Source organism: Styela clava, chromosome 11, assembly GCF_964204865.1.
Source record: "Styela clava chromosome 11, kaStyClav1.hap1.2, whole genome shotgun sequence".
Taxonomy (NCBI): Eukaryota; Metazoa; Chordata; class Ascidiacea; order Stolidobranchia; family Styelidae; genus Styela; species Styela clava.
In genome coordinates this window covers 13,914,123-13,936,717 of record NC_135260.1, presented here as the reverse complement: position 1 = coordinate 13,936,717, position 22,595 = coordinate 13,914,123, and the positions used below count along the sequence as shown (strand labels likewise).

Below are 22,595 nucleotides of genomic sequence, written 5' to 3'. Positions count from 1 at the left end.
CACAGGACAATTCCAGAAATTTTGCAGGTTGTGAGATGCAATATATTTTTACATTGCCAGCAATATGTTTTGTATCATTGTCCAATGATTTGCTTTATGTGGGTTGAACAAAACTGCATAAAAGTTGCACACAAGCCTCAATTAGCAAATATAAAATATATAGTATACTACCGGACATTTTCCACTCTTGAACAGCGACGTCTACCATCTCTTGAAAAACTGCTAATGCGTCGTTAAAAAGGTGAAGACATGTCCTATATTTAGGCCCGCAACATATAACAATATACGTACATCATTCTCCAACCGGCTGCTCATTGTACGACTTCTTCGTCCACAGTGTATACTTTTTTTTATAAGCCCACTGACAGCTGCAATAACTTGAACCTTACTCATTCTATATTCAAATAACAAAAAAGCAGAATTAATAACAGTGAACCTGAAAAAATTTTTCAACGCACTCACACATCGACTTGTACAGTACTCTCATCAACACATCTAAAGATTTCAAACAATTACAATTGTTGAGGATGATTGCCGTTTCATTCCTAATAAGGCAGTGCATATAGTGTTGCCACATATTGCTTTTCTTATGCAAATATTCTGATGTATTTAGTCACTGCACATTGGTATTTGTATATTATTTCATTTATTTAGAACTGTTTTAGGTATAGACTTAGTATCCATTTTTGATGACTCGCATTCAATTGACATAATACTTTCTGATTGCAATCTAGTGCCCATTCGTAATTGGTATATGGTGCATATTGTGGCAACCTGTTGTTGCAACAGTCTCTTGGTTTATCAGCACTGGTAAAAGGGCCGCACGTTTTTGTTGTAGATTCAATAATAACTTAGGGTTGTATTTTAGGGAACTTAGGGTTGTGTTTTATGTAGACATGTGTTGAAATAGGGATAAAGTTATTAGGATTGTACTTAAAACTGTATTTATTTTTGCATTTAGTTACATATGTATATCTGATTAAGTAGGATTTGGTTGCGTTGCAGTCCAAACTATTTTTAAATCACCTGACCTTACACGAGTGGCCACAATAGCACTTTATGTTGAGTGGTAAAATAAAACAAGTTCGATTCGGAACTGTGTCTGGTTTAGTGCATTGGAATTTCAGCGGCAGTCAGGTTAAGCGTATCCAAACCCAGAAGGCAAGCTCCCATCGTTGACTTATCAGAAGGATTCCTGGCACAACAAATAGGCTACTGGCTGATTGAAGTCAGGGAGTGTGTGCCACAGATATTCACCATACCGATCATCATTTAAAAATAGTACACGGTACCCGACTACGGGTGGATTATGGCGAAAAATATACAATACTCTGAAGTTGCTTCCACGCATTCATCTAGCTCAGCGAAAACAAGACTTTCATCAACATCATCAAAGTGCCTCCAGGCAGAACTAATGCTTCTTGAAGCTCAAGAAGAATTGTTAAGAGAAAAAATAGAAACAGCAATGACAGAAGCGAAGAAGAAGAAGGCTGAGCTACTTCTAAAGGCTAGTTCATCAGGGACTTCGTCCAGACATGGCGACTCAGTGGATCTCACGAGATTGCATTTTTCTTCTGATGAAACAGTTCACCAACTACCAATGAGACAATATGCTTCAGATGTAGGTCACGCACATATGGTTCGTGAGCCTTCAAAATCTACTGTTGTTTGGGAATCTTCCCCTATTACAAGTGAAGGAGTGCTGCAGAGCTGCGGTTCTGTACCACCTGTGTTAACACATGCTACTGGTGCGCATCAGCCAGTAGTAAATTCATATGCAAGGGAAGGAGTGCTGCAGAGCTGCGGTTCTGTACCACCTGTGTTAACACATGCTACTGGTGCGCATCAGCCAGTAGTAAATTCATATGCAAGGGAAGGAGTGCTGCAGAGCTGCGGTTCTGTACCACCTGTGTTAACACATGCTACTGGTGCGCATCAGCCAGTAGTAAATTCATATGGCAGTGGAGGTGTCGTTCAGGGCGGTTTTGCACCATCTGTGTCAACACTTGCTACTGGTGCGCATCAGCCAGTAGTAAATTCATACGAAAGTGGCAATCGTCAAGTTGGCATGGGATTGCCCAAAGTGGAACTGATGGAGTTTGATGGAAATCCCCTGCGTTTCCATGCCTTCATGAAGTCATTTGAGACTAACATTCATTGTCACCAACATGCGCCTGAGACAAAGCTTGCACAGCTGATTCAATTGTGTTCTGGCATCGCAAAGGATGCCATCAAGAATTTAGTACTAGTGTCGCCACCAAGCAAGGGCTATCAGATGGCGTGGCAAACCTTACATGAACAGTTTGGTAACCGAACTGTGGTAATTGAAGCTACAAGTAAAGAGGTAACAAATGGTCCCAAGATTATGGACGATGACACTCAAGGACTTTGCAAGTTGGCCACTCAACTGCGTAATTGTGAGATTGTGCTTAGTGAATGGAATGCAAATTCATTCATGGATGGCTATGAAAATCTTGAGCGTGTATTCTCACGTCTGCCCATGTACTTGCAACGAAAGTATGCGGACCAATTTGATGACAGTAAACTTCCTACATTTTCACACTTGGTTGCATTTGTGGTGAAGAAAGCGCAGCTAACTACTACATTTTATGGTCGGATTGTGACCAAGAATTCTGCCAAACAGAAATCAACTATTCGAGTCACCAAACCTAGGATGACAAGAACCACATCGTATGCAGTCACCAATACCCAAGAGAAGACTCCAGGACCCAAGGTAGCTGATTTGCAGTACAAGTGTGTGGACTGTCAAGGAAATCATGCTTTACACAACTGTGTCGAGTTTAAAGGGAGAAGTGTTAATGATCGCGCCGAAATGGTGAGACGAAATAATCTTTGCTTTAATTGCTTGTATCGTTCTCATCGTGCAAATAATTGTCCTTCTAAATATGTGTGTCAAGTAAATGGCTGTGGTAAATTACATCACAGTTTATTACATGTTGATCAAAAGAAGCCACCAACCACTGGTGCTCATTTTTCTAGCAATGCTAATTCTCAAAATAATGTGTCTGCCCCCAAGAAAGAAAATGGGGCCGGTGCTTATTTCGCAAATGTTAATTGTTCGGAAAATATTCAAAATTTTGTTAGACTTAAGGTTGTACCTGTAGAGGTTACCAGCAATGGTGCTTCTGATGCTGTGTGTACTTATGCCTTTTTAGATGAAGGGTCTACCAGATCCTTGTGCTCCCACAATTTACTTGCAAAATTGGGTATTGAGGGTAAACCTGAAGATTGTATGCTCGCAACAGCGAATGGTAGTAAATTACACAGTGGTAAAACAGTTTCACTGAAAGTAAAAGGTTGTGATTCGGAAAGGGTTGTTGACATTCCCAATGTTTTGGCAATTAATTTACCCAATTTAGAGAGTTCTATCCCGACTGCTAATGTGTTGCAGAAATATCCTCATTTGGGTGATTTGGAATTTCCTGTGCTAGGATCTAGTGAGGTTGATTTATTGATTGGTGCTGAAGTGTTAGCCAATCATCCCATTTCTGAAATTAGGCTTTGTGATCAAAAGGCAAAGTTTCCCGCTGCTCACAGGACAGTATTTGGTTGGGCTCTTTTCGGTCCTGACAGAACTATGTCTCATAGCAGTTGTGAAAGTGTAAGTGATGTTTCATGTCCTCGTCTAAATACTGTGTGTGCATGTGATACTGATCAATTTTTGTGCAAAATTTGTGGTCATGATTTTATAGATTTAGATTGTGATCCCTTCACCACTGAACATTCCCTAGATGATAAGAAAGCTCTTGTAGTGATGAATGACACTGCAGTAAAAGTAAATGGGAGGTACCAAGTTGCTCTTCCATGGAAAGATAAAAATATTAAACTTCCAAACAATCGTCAAATGGCAGTGAAAAGATTAGAGTCCCAAAAACGAAAATTCATTAGGGACCCTGATTTATTTTTTAAATACAAGTCCAAAATTAATGATTACTTAGACAAGGGGTATGCGGAAATAGTGCCTGAGGGTGATCCTGGGTCTCTGGGTAGGACTTGGTATATGCCACACCACTCTACTGGGGCCAAGTTCCGGGTTGTTTTCGATTGCAGTGCGGAGTGCGGCGGCACTTCACTTAACAAGAATTTACTTTCAGGTCCAGACCTAAATACGAATTTGGTGAGTATTCTACTGCGGTTTCGCGAGGAAGCGGTTGCCTTTATTTGTGATGTGCGCGAAATGTATTTACGTGTTATTCTGGACAGTCGAGATCGTGATGCGATGCGTTTTCTGTGGTATCCGAATGACGACTTGGGAAAGAAACCTATTGATCTGCGAATGTGTTCGCATGTTTTTGGCGCGACGTCGAGTCCTTCGATTGCGTCATTTGTGTTGAAACGTGTCGCTGATGACAATCTAACGAATGCTGATCTGGAAACGATACAGACAGTGCAACGCAGTTTTTTCGTTGATGATGGTGTGAAGTCGAAACGTACCGTCGATGAAACACTTCAATTGATAAATCAGCTGATCGAATTACTCGCATCGGGTGGGTTCTGTCTTACAAAGTTTGCTTGTAATAAAATTGAAGTAATGGAAGCGATTCCCGAGGCGGATCGCTCAACCGCAACGAAAGCGCTTGACTTTAGTACAGAGTTGACGGAACGTACGCTGGGAATTTATTGGAACATGGTGCACGATGTCTTCAAGGTTCGGGTGGAAATTGAGTTTCGACCCTCAACGCGCCGTGGCATGCTCAGCATGCTTGGCCAGGTATATGATCCATTGGGGTTTATTCAACCGTTTTTGATTCCCGCAAAGCGCATTTTGCAGGATTTGTGTTTTTTGGGTTACTCGTGGGATGATCCTGTCGAGGGAGACTTGTATGATGGTTGGGAGAAATGGATCAGCACCTTGCCTAGTTTGAGGGAGTTGACTATACAACGTTGCTACAAACCGGAAGGATTTGAGGCGGCGAATGTGCAGCTTCACTGTTTTTGCGACGCAAGTAGAGTGGGCTACGGTGCAGTAGCGTACCTTAGGTTGGAGAACGAATCCGGCGAGGTTCACTGTGCATTTGTAAAGGGTACTGCGCGTGTTACCCCCAAGAAGCTAGTGACAATTCCACGACTAGAATTGACGGCGGCAGTCGTTGCCACAGAACTTGCGCATTCTGTTACAAATGCACTAGACTATGAGATACACGAAACTTGTTATTGGACAGACTCGATGACTGTGTTGCAGATGTTGAATAGTAGATCACAGCGCTTTAAGACTTTTGTAGCCAATCGGGTTAATATTATTCAATCAATCTCTGATGTGTCGCAGTGGTCTCATGTTCCAACAAATGAAAATCCAGCAGACATCGCTTCTCGTGGCCTTATGCCAGATAAGCTGGATAAGGCAAAATTATGGTTTCAAGGTCCGAGTTTTTTGTGGCAACAAAGTGTTTCATGGCCTGGCACTTCATCAGTGTCAGATACCATACCAACTAATTCCGATTTACATTGTGAAATTAAGGTGAATCTTGTTGAAGTTCAAAAGAGATCCCAGTATTTTCCTGAGTTAATTAATCGCTATTCAACGTGGGAAAAATTGTCGAGAACAATTGCATGGATGTTGCGTTTTAAGTTTTTTATTTTGTGGAAAACCTGTCGATCAAATGACTCTCCAATGACTGGAGATTTAACTGTTACGGAACTTAGTGTAGCAACTATTCAGATCTGCAAGTTGGCCCAAATTGAATCGTTTTCTCCAGAGCTCGAATATTTTAGTGAGCGTGTACATGACGGACCAGACTACTTGAGCAGTGGTTCTAAGTTGCCTACATCACCACATTCTAAGGCTCTCATTAAACTTAGCCCATTTTTAGACAATGATATTTTGCGGGTGGGTGGCCGTCTTCGACACTCACATTTATCACCGGAGCAGAAGCATCCAATAATATTACCACCTCATCATCATGTAACAAAATTGATAATAGAGTATTATCATCGGCAAAATGGTCATTCTGGTACATTGCACACTCTTTCCTCTGTGCGGGAAAAATTTTGGATTCTTTGTGGACAGGCGGAAGTTCGTAAGGTGCTAAATGCTTGTAAATTGTGCAAGTTGAGGGCGAGTAGACCTGGTTCACAGTGGATGGCTCCTCTGCCAGAGTCGCGTGTTCTGGGTGGTCGCACTCCTTTCTATCACACTGCTGTAGATTACTTTGGCCCATTGAAAGTCAAATTGGGACGTAAGGAATACAAGCGGTATGGATGCATATTCACCTGTTCAGTCACTAGGGCTGTTCATATTGAGGTCTCGGAATCACTTGATGCATCTGCATTTTTGCAGGCCTTTTTTCGATTTTGTGATAGGCGTTCAAAACCATCCCATGTAATTTCAGATAATGGCACAAACTTTGTGGCTGGTGAGAGACTTCTTGCTGAGGGGATTTGTAAGTGGAATCAGAGTCAAATTTCAAATTCTCTGTCACAACATGGAATTCAGTGGGATTTTCAACCGCCTTTAGCACCTCACCAGAATGGCTTGGTTGAGATAATGGTCCGGGAGGCAAAAAGAGTTCTTTATGCGATTTGTGCTAAATCATGAACATTTACTGATTTTTCGCTCATCTCCATGCTGACTGGGGTAGAAAGAATTCTGAATGATCGCCCATTGACACCTATTAGTGATGATGCAAGGGATTTGGAGGTTCTGACACCAAATTCCATTTTGACTGGAAATCTTGATCCCTCTATTGCTCCCGATAAGTTTACGCGCGGTGACGAGTTTCGCGAAAATTGGAGACATGTCCAGCTCAGTCTTGATCGATTCTGGAATCGCTGGACAAAGGAGTATTTACCGCTATTGCAAAAGAGACAGAAATGGCTCTTTCCTGAGAGAAATTTGAAAGTGGGTGACATTGTGCTTCTGTATGGCGACGATACTCCGCGCGGCGTTTGGCCCAAGGGTAGAGTGATTGAGGTATTTCCCGATAAGGATGGGATGGTTAGGAGGGTTAAGGTTCATACTAGGAATTCGGATCTAGTTCGTGATGTTAGGAAACTCTGCCTACTTGAAGCTGCTTAAGCTTCTGTCCTTTATTGCCAAACATGTTCAGTGGTCCAGGTCATTTTTTTGTATATGTTGTTTCATTTCATGTTCTCAGTATGTTATTTTATTGCATGTTTTCATTGTGTTCGATTGTTGGATAAATCATCCTCATTGTTTAAAATAATTTTGTGAACAAAATGATTGGGGCCGGTGTGTTGAGGATGATTGCCGTTTCATTCCTAATAAGGCAGTGCATATAGTGTTGCCACATATTGCTTTTCTTATGCAAATATTCTGATGTATTTAGTCACTGCACATTGGTATTTGTATATTATTTCATTTATTTAGAACTGTTTTAGGTATAGACTTAGTATCCATTTTTGATGACTCGCATTCAATTGACATAATACTTTCTGATTGCAATCTAGTGCCCATTCGTAATTGGTATATGGTGCATATTGTGGCAACCTGTTGTTGCAACAGTCTCTTGGTTTATCAGCACTGGTAAAAGGGCCGCACGTTTTTGTTGTAGATTCAATAATAACTTAGGGTTGTATTTTAGGGAACTTAGGGTTGTGTTTTATGTAGACATGTGTTGAAATAGGGATAAAGTTATTAGGATTGTACTTAAAACTGTATTTATTTTTGCATTTAGTTACATATGTATATCTGATTAAGTAGGATTTGGTTGCGTTGCAGTCCAAACTATTTTTAAATCACCTGACCTTACACGAGTGGCCACAATAGCACTTTATGTTGAGTGGTAAAATAAAACAAGTTCGATTCGGAACTGTGTCTGGTTTAGTGCATTGGAATTTCAGCGGCAGTCAGGTTAAGCGTATCCAAACCCAGAAGGCAAGCTCCCATCGTTGACTTATCAGAAGGATTCCTGGCACAACAAATAGGCTACTGGCTGATTGAAGTCAGGGAGTGTGTGCCACAGATATTCACCATACCGATCAACAATACTCAATTTAACTCGTTAATAATTTTAAGCCAACGCCAACATCTGATCTGTTAAAAAAAACACCCAAGGTTGGTGATTTTCCATTTGAATGTGATGTGAAATCCTAACAAGAGGCCTAGCAGAATCAAATTTTGCTTTACTGTTGTGTAATGCCAGGTGTTTTTCAATTTTTGATTTGTAAATTATTGATATTCGTGACTGGAGTATGTCAAATGCACTTTTGAATGATTGGCCATCAGTAACTTCAACCGTACGGGTCTTAATTAAATCATATAGTTCCGCTTGACTGGATGACAACGCTTTTTTGGCCCTTTATATGGCCTTGGACTTAGCACTTCTGCTGCCACAACGGGATTCAAAAGATATTTTTAGTTGTTTTTCAGCACTTTTCGCTCTTCTCTGTTTACGTTTAATGTCACGCTCCCTTTTCCTTTCTATGTTTCTTTGTTTAGCTTGTTCTAATGGAGACAGCAAATTAAATTTCCTTTTTTTATTTTGGCGATAACGCTGCATATGTATTCTTTTCTGCTCTTGTTCCCTTGCTGGGTTTTCTAGTTTTCGCTTCGATCTTGATCTGCGTTTTCTTTCTGCAGCAGTCAAGGCCATAACTTGGAGTCATGTGAATTACTACAGAACCACCAATCTGTTGCTACTCATATTTTAAACTAGAAACTGTAAAAGTATAAAATCAATTAATATAGCTAACCCGCTATACACCTGTACAAGATATGACACCACCGGAGGAACCTATAGACAGACTATGGCTCTCCAAAAATGTTGTTACATTGGTACAAGCATTCCATAATGGCTGTTCTAAAGTTCTAAACACTACAGTATGCTTTCTCATCATACATTCCGCACAACAGTATAGGGAAGGCATCCAGAACTGAAAATCACAGTACCTGGATTTTGGCGACTCCTAGGGAACATGTGGGTATTTTTAAAAGTGCGACTCTGCGGGCTGATTTGCAATGTCAGTTAATAATTACTAATGAGCAAATATAATTAGGTTGCACGACACATAAAAAAGGTGAACGGTAAATTTGATATTCCAATAAATTTTTTTGTATAATACTGAAGTCTAAATTGATAAAACTAAAATAAAACACTCATTTGTGACCCTACATCACAATTTTCAAGGATACTATTCGAGACACAAGTCTTAATGGAATGGCCCATACATTCGAAATCTGCAAAATCACATTTTGCTACATTATTCTGCCACCACTTCCAATTTGTAATCTTACATCTTGCTACTAGCTCCAATAATATAACATTTTTACCTTGCATCGATTGTTTTACCTGATTTGTAATTTTGAATACTGCAGTTGGACAAGACAATTTTGCAAGGCGGCTCTTTTCATACATGGAACACTCGTTTCAAAACATTTTTTCTTGATAACCAGCCTACTTCAGCATGACATAATAGCCCCAATTCATCTGATTGTTTTGAAAACATTCAGTTTCTTAAAAGGTTAAACAAAACTAACACTTTTTATGATATCGCTGAGAACAATATCCAAATCACTTTTTCGACCTCCTTTCTGGCATAGTTTTAACGTCAAGTGCCTATCGATGTAGCAATGATTTGAACAACATTTAGGAGACTGCTTCTCCAGCGGTAATAACGAACTTATACTTTACCCATATGCCAGCATTAATTGCTTGTTTGCTTCAATTTTTTATCGACAGCTTATGCTGTCGCAGAAATTCCTACTTACAAATATTGCTCAACCATATTTATTCACATGCTTCTTCGTCGCTAAACGTAAGGCCGGGAATCTTCCGGAAAGAAAGGAATTTTTAAAAGCTTCATCATTACTGTTTTGCCGCGGGGAATGAGGTACCAATGAAACAATTTCCTTGAATGGCAGGCAACGCCAAATATGCAATACCAAAGATACAAATTGAAATTCCCTGGCTAGCGAGCAATGGGGTTGTGGAATAGATCGTTATTGAAGCCATCGATTCGCCCCTGCCTGTATTATTAGTTGGAAATAGTGTGATTTTTCATTATTATCATTACTTTATAATAAATATCAGGGGTGGCCAACATGTCGGTCGCTACGTCTCGAGTAGTCAAGCGCGTCTGATGTTGAATGAATTTATTAACATGCCCCAAAAATTGCCTTGAACCAGTTTCATGCAGCGCCTGTTGTGTGTTTTAGAACGGGAGAAATACAGTACTGTAGCCTACATGTGCACAACATGGTATACACATCACATGGTATACACATCTAGTATACGAATCTTAGGGAGCCCCATATAGCATATTATTAAGTAACAAATGCGAGTTTTGTCGCTGTCGATCCGAAAGACCAACTATTTCTAATTCCAAACGAGCGAAGAATCGAATTTGGAGAAAATTGTAAATTCGATAGGTTGCTGAAGTTTAAAGTAGACATGTAAATGTAACATTTATGGTTTGAGTATATTTATTTTTCGCTGTTAAGATATAAAAGTATCCATACTTGGCAAGGTTTTTTGAGCAAATATTAACACTTATGATTAAAAATTAGGCAGGCCTCAGATCTGAATTGTTTGATTTGAATAAATCTTAAATAACGATGAAACATTTACCCCGGGTACAATTACATAATCAAATTGAATGGAACATAAAATTGCAATTTTTTTGGCGATTTCGTTAAGAATGCGCACACAGAGCCGCGGTTGAATTTTTTGTATGCGTGTGTGCAGTTATCTGCATGTATTCAGTACTCATTCGTTTTTGTGTATGATCTATTACCGGTCAGTCGATCGTGAACAATTTTGAATATTTAGTGAATCGCGGTCGAAAGCAGGTTGGCCACCGCTGATATATATCATGAGCACTTCGCATTTCAGGGAGAACATGTATTAATCACACAATCTAGAAATCCGGCATGCAGCACAAATATTAATTGCCAAAGGTTTATACTAAATTCAAACATATCACAATTTATGACACTTTGAGAACGCAGGAGGATTTCTCATGCACTATTGCAAGTGCTTACCACGAGGGCGATAGACTTCACAAACAGTAGAATCTATTGGCAAGTATGTCGCAGAGAACAGTCTCCCCACCCCATCCCAAATTTGGAGCCAGCTATGACCTTGATAGGATTTATATTTTCTTACGCGGGGTAATCAGGGGTGCGGTGGCTAGCACACGGCACGCGTCCACCGAGTTGTGATATATTGCCCGCTCTATCACAGTTAGAAATATCATAATCCGAGAAAAAAAATCAGTAGCGTTAGAATAATTATGAAGGTATACCACGCGGACATTGAACTGTGTTCAGTAGGGTTTTGAAGGGCCATCGAATTTCCAAAAGAGGAGGTGGCCACTGGGGTCCACAATCATCAATAAATTGTGATTCCAACTTCGAGACTCTGCCTGTTCTGAAGCAAATTTGTTTCCATAGTGTTCACACTATTCACAGACACTTTAGCACAGACATGACTTTCTTTTATCCAATCATATTTTTAATTCTTCAATTTTACATGATATTTCATCTGTAGAATCTTTTACCGATAATGACTGTTCTGATTGCTCAGATTCTTGTTCCTCCAACATTAAATGTGCGGCTTTTTCCAACTCCACGAGATCAAGTTCAACTTCTTTTTTCTTGATTTTCACTTCTTTAACAGCTTTGGATAAAGATTGTATAACATCAGGTCCAGACTTTTGTATCCAAATGCAATAATCTCTTATATAGATATCATTGAGCACATAATATGGATCGCTATTTGCAAATAAGTCATGAATTTGCAATAAGCATTTTAAAATAAACTTCTTGCCGTTCGACAAAATTTTTGCAACATCCTTATGACATGCCTTTGTCAATTTCCAATTTCTATACAGAGGAAATATCAAGCATCGTCTGTACGAGTTTATTAAAGTTTTGTGAATAAGCGAATCAGTAGCACACCATGATAAAGTGGTGCTTACAGTCCTTATATTCCAAGGTGACTCCACACTGTAATCACCTTCCGTACATCTCCAATTGTAAGCATAACTGAATAAAATGTCTACAAGACCCATATAAACAGATTGCGTTTGGACTTTATCAAGAAGATATTCTATATTCGGAAAATTCTTCAAAATAAATTTATCTTTCTCACTAAAATTGATTCCATCAGCTTTAGCAGTTTTCCAAGGTGGAGTCAAATTGATTAATTCTTCAATATTTGTTTCTTCGAATAAATCAGCTAAATAATGTTCCGGATTGAATTTATCATTTTCATATTCAACTCTTTCAGAACTCCTGTTTTCTATAGACGATTGTTCTATATTTCGGATTTGTATCACATCGTGAATGTCTTCTTGAAGTTTTGAAAATACACCAGACTTCGAATTGGCAAATCCATATCCACATCCGATCAAAGATTCTGTTGGTTCATTGTTGGGAAGAAATTGAGGATAACTCCAATCAAACTGCTCATCATCTTCACCGATTCCGTCATTATCGTCATTCTCAATAACTTCAATCAATGGTTTCTTCACCTGAGAATTTTAAAGTTTTAATTTAATTAAACAGTAGGAACATAATAGCACAAAGTATAGACAGCTTTTTACTAGTGAGAAGATAAATAAAGCAATAATTACTTTCAGAAAAAGACAGACATTTAGTTGAAGATTCAATTAAATTTGAAACAAGTGCTGTGCAAAATATCAATGTGAAATGATTTGTTTTAGTTGTATTTTTGTGAATTTTAACCGCCAATGTATTTATCTGAAATTTACTAAAATTCTGATATATGATAACTTAAAATATAATAATTGCTTATTCCAGACAAGAATGATAAATCTTCATCAAATGTAAAACCTCATCTCTTGCCGAGCTAGAAATCCTGGACATATTTGGAAGTAGATACTGTAAATATTTATTGTATTTTATGAACCATAGCGCGCACTTTGAATCCATTTTTTCTCAAAAGTCGATCGTGCACAAATATTTTACCTGTCTCTCTCCTGCTGGTGTCAATAATTTGGTCAACATATCAAGATCTTCAAAATGTGTTCCAGGATCAGTTTTAGCTATTTTTAGTTTATACTCTCCATTTTCAACATCATAAACACAGCTTGCTCTGTCATCTTCAGTGAGTGAAGCAGAAAAACTGAGCCGTAAAAAGTATGGCTTTGCATGGAATCTAAAGCTTCCATCCTCTATGTAAATATCTGCTTCTGATACTTTGGAATAAGGAGCTTTAATCATGATATACAGGAATATATCATCTTGTGTGATTTCAAACAATGGCGTTATCATTATTCCAAGATATCTGTTATCTTAAATATAGATATTAAAACAATATTATTCACCAATAGGCAATAGAATTCATTAGTATTCCAGAGTTACAATATTAAAAACGTAAAAAATGATTAGCAAAATATGTGACCTTCAGCAGAACAAAAACCTGCGTATGTTGCACATTGTACTAATAGCAACCTCACATACAACCACAACATATCATAAAAATTAAAATGAAGATCAATACTACATGCTAATACAACTAGCTAGTAGCAACAAACAAAACATTTGAACATTTGAATTTAGTTATTTTCAAATAAATCAATCAAAGGGTTCGATATGAAAAAAAAAAAATTCAGTCAAATCACAATCACTTCAATAGCAATGATTCTGTCATTCCAAAAACATACAAGTGACTAGAATATACAAAGTAGAAAGCGCTATATCGGTGGCAAAGTAGCATGGAAATCAAAATCTATATTGAAATACCAATAGGGCTGCAACAAAAAAGATAAATACTGTTTCAATAAAATTGCAGTCATTCGAAATTTGAGTATTCATTGTTCATCACCATTTAGAGATGCAGACCATTGAGCAAATTGACAAAAGTATTTGTTGCTGTATCCTGGCAAACAGTCTGTGTCGATTATTGCTTAATTCATTTCAATTGAAAATGGCATAATCTTTTTGGTCCCGACTTAAAATATGAATATTTCTATTGGACATTCCAATCCAATGGCAGTCACAGCAAATGGTCAAAGGTATAACATCAAGAATCTGACATAACAGGACAGACAGAATTTGAATCATATACTAACATCACTTTCCTTATCATTATCCTGATCCCCATCAAAAAATTCATTATCGGCTTCGATCCTTTGCTCTTGTTGAGAAATAGGGTCTCGAACATCGAAATCATTGTTTTCTTCATAGTTTTCAAATGTTAAAAGATCAGGAGGGACTTCATGCATTTGAACACTGGGAGCATGAGCAATCGTTCTCAAGTTTTCCATAACAGTCTGTTTGAGAATGTCGAGATATTGTTTGGTATTTTGATTCTCAACCCTTTGACTTGTATCTGGGCGCAGGACATAATCAGGCCCAAAAAATTCAAAATATTCATTGTATGGTAATTCATCACTTATTTCTTGACCTGTTATGATTGAGGTTTCATATGTCCAGCATCTCGCAACATTTCTTACAGTATATCCTCCCCCACCAAGGAACATAAGTGGAACTCCAAACTCTTTCATAAATTTCACACTTTCTCCATGTCCGTCTATGGTTAAATTGAAACATCCTAATCTATCACATCCAAGAGAGTCTGCTCCGCATTGCATCACAATACAAGTTGGGCGATATGACTCCATCACAGCACGCATAATTGGCTTAAACAATTGATGGTATGTTTGGTCATTGATGCCATCTTTCAAAGGAACATTCAGAGAATAATACCGCCCACTTTCTGCACCACATTCATACATATCACCCGTTCCAGGAAAGAAATAATTTCCATATTTGTGGAATGAAACAGTCATGACTCGATCAGTTAGATAAAATGCCTCCTGAACACCATCACCATGATGAACATCAATATCAAGATATAAGACACGGGGATGATACTTTAAAAGTTCAAGAATTGCGATTACTATATCATTGACATAGCAGAAACCTGATGCTTCATATTTTTTCGCATGATGAAGCCCACCAGACCAATTTATCGCTATGTCACATTTGTTATTGTTCAGCATAGTTGCTGCCTGTAAAGATGCACCAGTATACATTGAGCAAAAATCATATAGTCCAGGAAAAACTGGACAATCATCGCCAACATTGAACATTTGTAAGTTTTTGGTGAAGCCTTGTAAGTTCATCGGTGTTACTCTCTGCAGAAAATTGATATACTCCTCTGAATGGAATCGGCACATATCATGTTGAGTTGCACGATATGGTTTATACATTTGCATTTTATTTTGCAGTCCATAATGCAGAACAAGACTATGTGTAAGGGCAAGCCTGTGAGGCTTCATGGGATGACCAGGTCCGTAGTGAAAATGTGATACGTCCATATCATAGAAGTATGCAACTTTGCGATCTTTGCCTTCTGAGGACATGATGGCCTCTTATGTCAGTATGTACTATGAATATTTCGCAAATATTCTATCTATATCAAGAATGTTTTTATTTAAACTTTCTATACCACTATAATTGCATGCTGTATATAGGGATATAATAACAGAATAAGGGTGAGTTTAAATCATTTTATTTATGTATTATTGATGGATAACAAAATGCCTACATTCCAGCATTGTACTGTTTGGTTGTTTAATTCAACAAGTGAAGTACTTAATACTGTAATAACATCATTCACAGAATATTTTAGACCACAAAGTGACATATAATGGTTCGAATTCAAAATTTGATGTTCAGTTGCCTTGGAAGCAGTTGAATAATAAAATTATAAAAAGAAGAATATCAAAAAATTCAAAGTTTTCATGATGCAGCGACAACAGCCGATCGCAGAGCACAATCTGGAAGTTTGTTCTAAACGAGGTGGAAATCCAGCTAGTTAAGTATAGAGCAATGACTACCGTAAATAAGAATAATATGTAGCCCAGTAAATGATTGTGTCTATCAATACAGTAGCTTAACCCAGTCTGCCAGTGGTTACATTCCAACATTTTTTTCAAGTGACCCAAGCTTTTTTGGGAATACTTTTTGTAAAATCTCATGACCCAAAAATATTTTTAAGGTTTATTTATAGTGGCATACTTGAATTATCAATAACAAAAAACAGTAATTTTTACTTCACATTTATTCAACAGGAAATCTTTTTAAGTCAGTAAGGTCAGATTGCTGCACTAAATGAGAACGCTTGTTTGTCATGGCTGCATGGGCAAGTCTTTGAAATTGACATTACTCAAGTGGGTTCAATTTGAATATAAAATAAACAATAAAATCTACTAGAAAATAAAATCAATAACTTTCAAATTGTTGTTAAAAGAACAATCATAGGTCTGACGGACAACTCGACTACACGGACAACTCACCAGAGACAACTCGACTACCTAGAGGCCTGGTGAGTTGTCAGTCTTTTGGCATTTTCTACGGTGGTGTTTTAGGTCTATAGAAATGCGTTCTTGATATTTTTAGTGCTCAAATGTTGAGAAAAATAGATAAATATGCTCTAGAAAGCATTTTTATTTGTATAAGTGCATTTTTATTGTCTCTGGTGAGTTGTCTGTGTAGTCGAGTTGTCCGCCTCCCGTCTGTAGCCCTGTCTGCCTGTAGGCCAGTCTGGATGTCATGGCCTTTTTGAACGAGAAATCGGGCGTGCAATCAGAAATGCCTGCGTGCAAATAAGAATTCCTGGCATGCAATTATAGCTCACAGCGTGCAAAACAACTGCGCCCGCGTGCAACTGACTTTGACATTAGATACCTCTCAATACATCCGCGTAAAATTACTGGTATCGGATAAAAAATACGTTGAATCAGAGCAAAAATGAACGTTTGACCTTTGACCCCAAACATTATTTCTACAGTTTGTCGCTAAATTTGAGAGTGTTTGTGCGACTTTGGATACCGGTACTGTTCAGTACATCCGCGTAAAATTATTGGATAAAAAAATACATTGAACCAGAGCAAAATTGACTTACTTTGTCATTAATTTTGGGAGTGTTTTTACGTAGAATTAATGGATAAAAAATACGTCAAATTAGAGCAAAATGGACGCTTGACCTTTGACCTCAAACATCATTTTTATACTTCGTCACTAATTTTGAAAGTGTTTGTGCGACTTTAGATACCAGTACTGTTCAGTACATTCGTGTAAAATTATTGTATGAAAAATACGATGAATCAGAGCCGTACCTGGCCAGCGTTGGTGCTGAGGCGATCTTTTCGTCCATAACTATTCTCACAGGATTCCTATTATTCAACACGATATGGTCTTTTTTGCTTCGCAATTTTTCGATCAGACCAAATCTTGCAAGCTAGTATTAGTCGACAATGGTGGAGTTATAATATTTTGGCATCTTTATATTGCTGGAATGATTGATTTTAAAACCATTTAAACTGATTTACATTGGTGAGCAATCGCAAATTTTCGGCATGCAAAATTGAATTCGCTCGCGTGCATTTTTGCGGAGGGCTAGCGCCTTTGGGCGTGCACCTGCCATGGAATCCAGTCTGGCCTCTAGGTTTGAGAACACTGCCCTGACCCCTGAAGATTCTGTCAACTGTCAGCTTCGGGACTGTAGGATCCTATTCATCTACAGATCTAAAACACATTCTGTACTGGTAGGCTTTGATTGAGGCAATTTGGAATTACTGAAATATTAGACTAGAACTTTAAACAAAAGAGAGAGAGAGAGAGAGAGAGAGAGTTTATTAACAATGAACATATTAAAATATTAAAAATTAAAATATTAACAATAAAAATATTAACAATTTCCAGAGAAAAGTTGATACAGTAATAAATGCATTTCTTTATCAAATGTAACTAACGTTAAGTTACATCCAAACAAAAGACAGAAAGAAATTGCTAACACTGATGTAATTGTGTGCGAGTAGATTGCTGGACTTATCGGCTCTCGCGCCGTACCGGTACCTACCGCAGGCCGTAGGGTACCGGTAGCGCCCACGTACCGGTACGGTACCGGTACCCGCTGACCCGTCACTACCGTAACCCATCATCGGTAGTCTACCGGTTCAACCATCAATTCCCTACATTAATACAGTAATAACTGGCTTAATAACCCTATACAGCTATACGGTACTCTACATTGATTTGGCAACCGAACGAGAGGTTATGGTTCAACCGTAAATAAATACGAATACATGGGGTTTAATCGTGGCTGCCCTATACTTATAGCTGGGCATCAGCTTTCCTAATATTTAATTTATTTGACCAGAAAAAATGTACATACAAAAAATATTTAAGCATTAAAAACAGGTTTATGTACAATCCACTCTACATTAGAGTTTGACACATACAGACATACGGGGTTTTGTATTCGCACGTTGGGCATCGGTGGGTATAGTCGGCCAACGGTTTTATCATACTAGGTGCAAGACTCTCTATAAGTATTTAACATTGGCAGAATCATATAGGGAGTAGGATTTCCTAATATACCGGTACACGATCGCCGTTCGTATTTAACGTCTTTCATAGTTTTGAAATAAGACTAGGGGGCTTTAAAGACGGAGTTTTACAGAAGTGAGGCTTGAAGGGTCCCGGTGTGAAAGAGGTTAAACGTCTCGTCCATAAATCAACCTGGGGGTCTTCTCGAGGATTGTTTATAGGTTTTCCGCTTATATACAGATATACTAGCGGAATTGTTGTATTCTAACGCTTGTGGTATTTTCCAAAATCTATCGATTCCGAAATATGCGGTCGGGATCGAGGCGGATTCCCCTGAAGCTAGCTTAATTGATTATAAAATTTAACTTAACCCCAATTGCCCTACAACTAGCGAGTTACATATATTACCTCTATCGCGCTACCGTACTATCTTTCAGCTCTACGGCTGACGGACAACTCGACTACACGGACAACTCACCAGAGACAACTCGACTACCTGGAGACCTGGTGAGTTGTCCGTCTTTTCGCATTTTCTACGATGGTGTTTTAGGTCTATAGAAAAGCGTTTTTGATGTTTTTAGTGCTCAAATGTCGGGAAAAATACATAAATATTCTCTAGAAAGCATTTTTATTTGTATAAGTGGCTTATTTTAATCATGTTGTATGAATACAAATACAGTCTACAGACGAAATTGGAGTAACGTTAGCGAAGTTAGACTGTTGACTTATAGGACTGTTTTCGTTTAATTTTATGAACTTTATTGGTATTAAATGTTTTGAATGAGCACATTTGAATATATTAAAACCTTTATACTTCACAGTAACACTTAAATATTTATGAATGTGAGCTTAGTAGTCTGTGATTGCAGTAGTCTAAACTCGCCTACGGCAGTCGCCCGTCAACTCACCAGCAAACGCTCTGCGACGTGACGTCATCGATGCTCGAGGTAAAGACAACTCGACTACCGAGCAACGAGAGGCAGACAACTCACTAGTCGAGCAATCGCTCTGCGATATAGATGCTCGAGGTGAAGACAACTCGACTACCGAGCAACCTCACTAGTCGAGCAATCGCTGTGCGATATCGATGCTCGGGGAGAAGACATTGCTTTGCAAAACGCAGACTCAATAGTTGCATAGCATTTACTTAGTGCCGACTGATATTAGTTGTAAGCCAACTCACCACGGCAAGGTTTCAGTCATAGAGTTGGAATTTCTTTTTGCAGAAGAAAACCAGGAACAGATAGGCACTGTCGCTGCGCCTGGCAAAGAAACTGGGCCGAAGAATGGATAAATTTAATATGATATTTGAATACTAAACGTTATGGGGAAATTTAATGGATGGAAGGTTTTGTTTTCTTTTTCGTTACGAATATTGAATTTTATTTGAATACTAAACGTTATGGGAAATTTGCTGCTTTACATACTTACTCTTTGCAATACTGCGGCCCGTAGATCCTTGAACACCTCCGAAGAAGAGAGTCCACAGATAACTCTCCTTCCTTAAACTGTTCCCAAACATGTTGCACCCTCTCGTTGGCTTCCGCATACCTGCCGTTGACACGCCCCACAACATTCTCTTCCAAAATATCCACAACGTCCGCCTCTATCCCTATACTTACCTCGTACATTGTTGAGATTAAACTGTAAAAAGGCATATTTTTCCGAGTTATACTGTTGAAATGGCGGTGCCAACCTTCCAGATGATTGTTGGTTCTTATTTCTACGTCGAATACTGACCAATCCTTGGGAGTCCAGACACTGTTGTATAACCATGTGTTTTGAAAATATTCGGCGAAGTTCTTGAGATCTTGAGTATGCATCTTTTCTTTCAGTGATTTGAACCTGGACGTGATAAACATAGCAGGTATATAGCACAGCGCCATGACATGCTTTATCAGGTCTCTTGTCCCAGCGTCCCTAAAACAAAATAAAACATGTTAAAACAAAAGAAGTGGAAGAAGTACAAAGACATATATATAAATATGGTTAACCACTCACTTGTTGTATAGGCGAGCCAAATTATTGTGGCGCACATTCTTCATGATGGCCTGAGTGAAGTGAAAAGAGCATCCCTGCTTTTCGACGTCCGGCCATACTGAAGAAAGTGCTTGCCACGTTGCGGCTTCGAAGTCCAGTACGAATCTCTTCACACGTGCACCGGAAAACGAAAGGGTGAGTAGGTTGTTAATTACATTGAAGATGTGGACGTAGTCAATTTTCCTGCGCCGGGACATAAGGACAAAAACAAACGGAATTTGTTTCGAGCATTCGCCGCTCCTGATGAATGCATGGATAGAAAAAAGTTGATAAAATGGGTCTTTAACCACGTCGAACGTCCCATCCATATACCAGCTTTTTGACTTCGACAGGAGTGAAAGTTGTTTTCTTGTTGAGAAGATTATGTGACGTGCACCGTTTACTATAGCGTCGTGTTTTATTTTGTTTTAGGGACGCTGGGACAAGAGACCTGATAAAGCATGTCATGGCGCTGTGCTATATACCTGCTATGTTTATCACGTCCAGGTTCAAATCACTGAAAGAAAAGATGCATACTCAAGATCTCAAGAACTTCGCCGAATATTTTCAAAACACATGGTTATACAACAGTGTCTGGACTCCCAAGGATTGGTCAGTATTCGACGTAGAAATAAGAACCAACAATCATCTGGAAGGTTGGCACCGCCATTTCAACAGTATAACTCGGAAAAATATGCCTTTTTACAGTTTAATCTCAACAATGTACGAGGTAAGTATAGGGATAGAGGTGGACGTTGTGGATATTTTGGAAGAGAATGTTGTGGGGCGTGTCAACGGCAGGTATGCGGAAGCCAACGAGAGGGTGCAACATGTTTGGGAACAGTTTAAGGAAGGAGAGTTATCTGTGGACTCTCTTCTTCGGAGGTGTTCAAGGATCTACGGGCCGCAGTATTGCAAAGAGTAAGTATGTAAAGCAGCAAATTTCCCATAACGTTTAGTATTCAAATAAAATTCAATATTCGTAACGAAAAAGAAAACAAAACCTTCCATCCATTAAATTTCCCCATAACGTTTAGTATTCAAATATCATATTAAATTTATCCATTCTTCGGCCCAGTTTCTTTGCCAGGCGCAGCGACAGTGCCTATCTGTTCCTGGTTTTCTTCTGCAAAAAGAAATTCCAACTCTATGACTGAAACCTTGCCGTGGTGAGTTGGCTTACAACTAATATCAGTCGGCACTAAGTAAATGCTATGCAACTATTGAGTCTGCGTTTTGCAAAGCAATGTCTTCTCCCCGAGCATCGATATCGCACAGCGATTGCTCGACTAGTGAGGTTGCTCGGTAGTCGAGTTGTCTTTACCTCGAGCATCTATATCGCAGAGCGATTGCTCGACTAGTGAGTTGTCTGCCTCTCGTTGCTCGGTAGTCGAGTTGTCTTTACCTCGAGCATCGATGACGTCACGTCGCAGAGCGTTTGCTGGTGAGTTGACGGGCGACTGCCGTTGGCGAGTTTAGACTACTGCAATCACAGACTACTAAGCTCACATTCATAAATATTTAAGTGTTACTGTGAAGTATAAAGGTTTTAATATATTCAAATGTGCTCATTCAAAACATTTAATACCAATAAAGTTCATAAAATTAAACGAACACAGTCCTATAAGTCAACAGTCTAACTTCGCTAACGTTACTCCAATTTCGTCTGTAGACTGTATTTGTATTCATACAACATGATTAAAATAAGCCACTTATACAAATAAAAATGCTTTCTAGAGAATATTTATGTATTTTTCTCGACATTTGAGCACTAAAAACATCAAAAACGCTTTTCTATAGACCTAAAACACCATCGTAGAAAATGCGAAAAGACGGACAACTCACCAGGTCTCCAGGTAGTCGAGTTGTCTCTGGTGAGTTGTCCGTGTAGTCGAGTTGTCCGCCTCCCAGCTCTACAGGCTCTAGGGCATTACGGTACCTCTCTGGATTCACGACTTATAGGCTGCTACCCTACCCTTGTCTGTGGCGGGGAACTGGGTTGCCCTCAAGTTTCGAAACGTATGCAAAAATAGACAACACACAAAAATAGAGGGAATAGCTGGGGCATCAGCTTTCCTGCTCCCTGGGATCTAGTCATCTAATCCTAACGTCTGACTCGGAATGCTGGAATGCGTTGCGTTTATTCTCATGACCAGTTATGCCTTAATGCCCCCTTCTAGTGGTGGGATCGAAACCACCTTTTATTTGGGGGGGGGGGGGGCGTCTTATTGGGCAGGTAAGTTTAGAACAGGATTTGTGTGAATCTTATATTTGGTTTGATGTTTTTTATCAT

At 38.9% G+C, this 22,595-nt stretch overlaps 4 protein-coding genes across 4 annotated transcripts; 1 reads left to right on the top strand and 3 right to left on the bottom strand.

The window, feature by feature from the left end:
* The first annotated feature begins 1,309 nt into the window (after positions 1-1,309).
* Positions 1,310-6,556, top strand: LOC144429828 (uncharacterized). The gene has a single exon (XM_078118044.1). The coding sequence runs from the start codon at positions 1,310-1,312 to the stop codon at positions 6,554-6,556; it is 5,247 nt and encodes a 1,748-aa protein (XP_077974170.1).
* A 3,828-nt stretch (positions 6,557-10,384) lies between these two features.
* LOC120346941 (protein SHQ1 homolog) lies at positions 10,385-13,220 on the bottom strand. The gene is made up of 2 exons (XM_039416733.2): positions 12,911-13,220; positions 10,385-12,453 (listed from the first exon to the last, which is right to left on the bottom strand). Exons 1-2 carry the CDS (start codon positions 13,214-13,216, stop codon positions 11,425-11,427), a joined length of 1,335 nt encoding a protein of 444 aa, XP_039272667.2. The 5' UTR covers positions 13,217-13,220; the 3' UTR covers positions 10,385-11,424.
* Positions 13,221-13,865: 645 nt separating this feature from the next.
* On the bottom strand, positions 13,866-15,414 carry LOC120346942 (histone deacetylase 3-like). Its single transcript, XM_039416734.2, has one exon. It carries the CDS (start codon positions 15,310-15,312, stop codon positions 14,005-14,007), a length of 1,308 nt encoding a protein of 435 aa, XP_039272668.1. The 5' UTR covers positions 15,313-15,414; the 3' UTR covers positions 13,866-14,004.
* Positions 15,415-19,710: 4,296 nt separating this feature from the next.
* On the bottom strand, positions 19,711-20,718 carry LOC120341597 (uncharacterized; the record flags this gene model as incomplete). Its single annotated transcript, XM_078118043.1, has 2 exons — positions 19,711-20,203; positions 20,285-20,718. Coding segments are annotated over 2 exons (927 nt in total), but the record flags the coding sequence as incomplete, so codon positions are not given.
* Between the last annotated feature and the right edge of the window lie 1,877 nt (positions 20,719-22,595).

Coding starts and splice junctions, on each gene's coding strand:
- LOC144429828 (XM_078118044.1), top strand. CDS start 1,310: ATGGCGAAAAATATACAATACTCTGAAGTTGCTTCCACGCATTCATCT.
- LOC120346941 (XM_039416733.2), bottom strand. CDS start 13,216: ATGATAACGCCATTGTTTGAAATCACACAAGATGATATATTCCTGTAT. Junction 12,454..12,910: donor CACCAGCAGGAGAGAGACAG/GTAAAATATTTG, acceptor TAAAATTCTCAG/GTGAAGAAACCATTGATTGA.
- LOC120346942 (XM_039416734.2), bottom strand. CDS start 15,312: ATGTCCTCAGAAGGCAAAGATCGCAAAGTTGCATACTTCTATGATATG.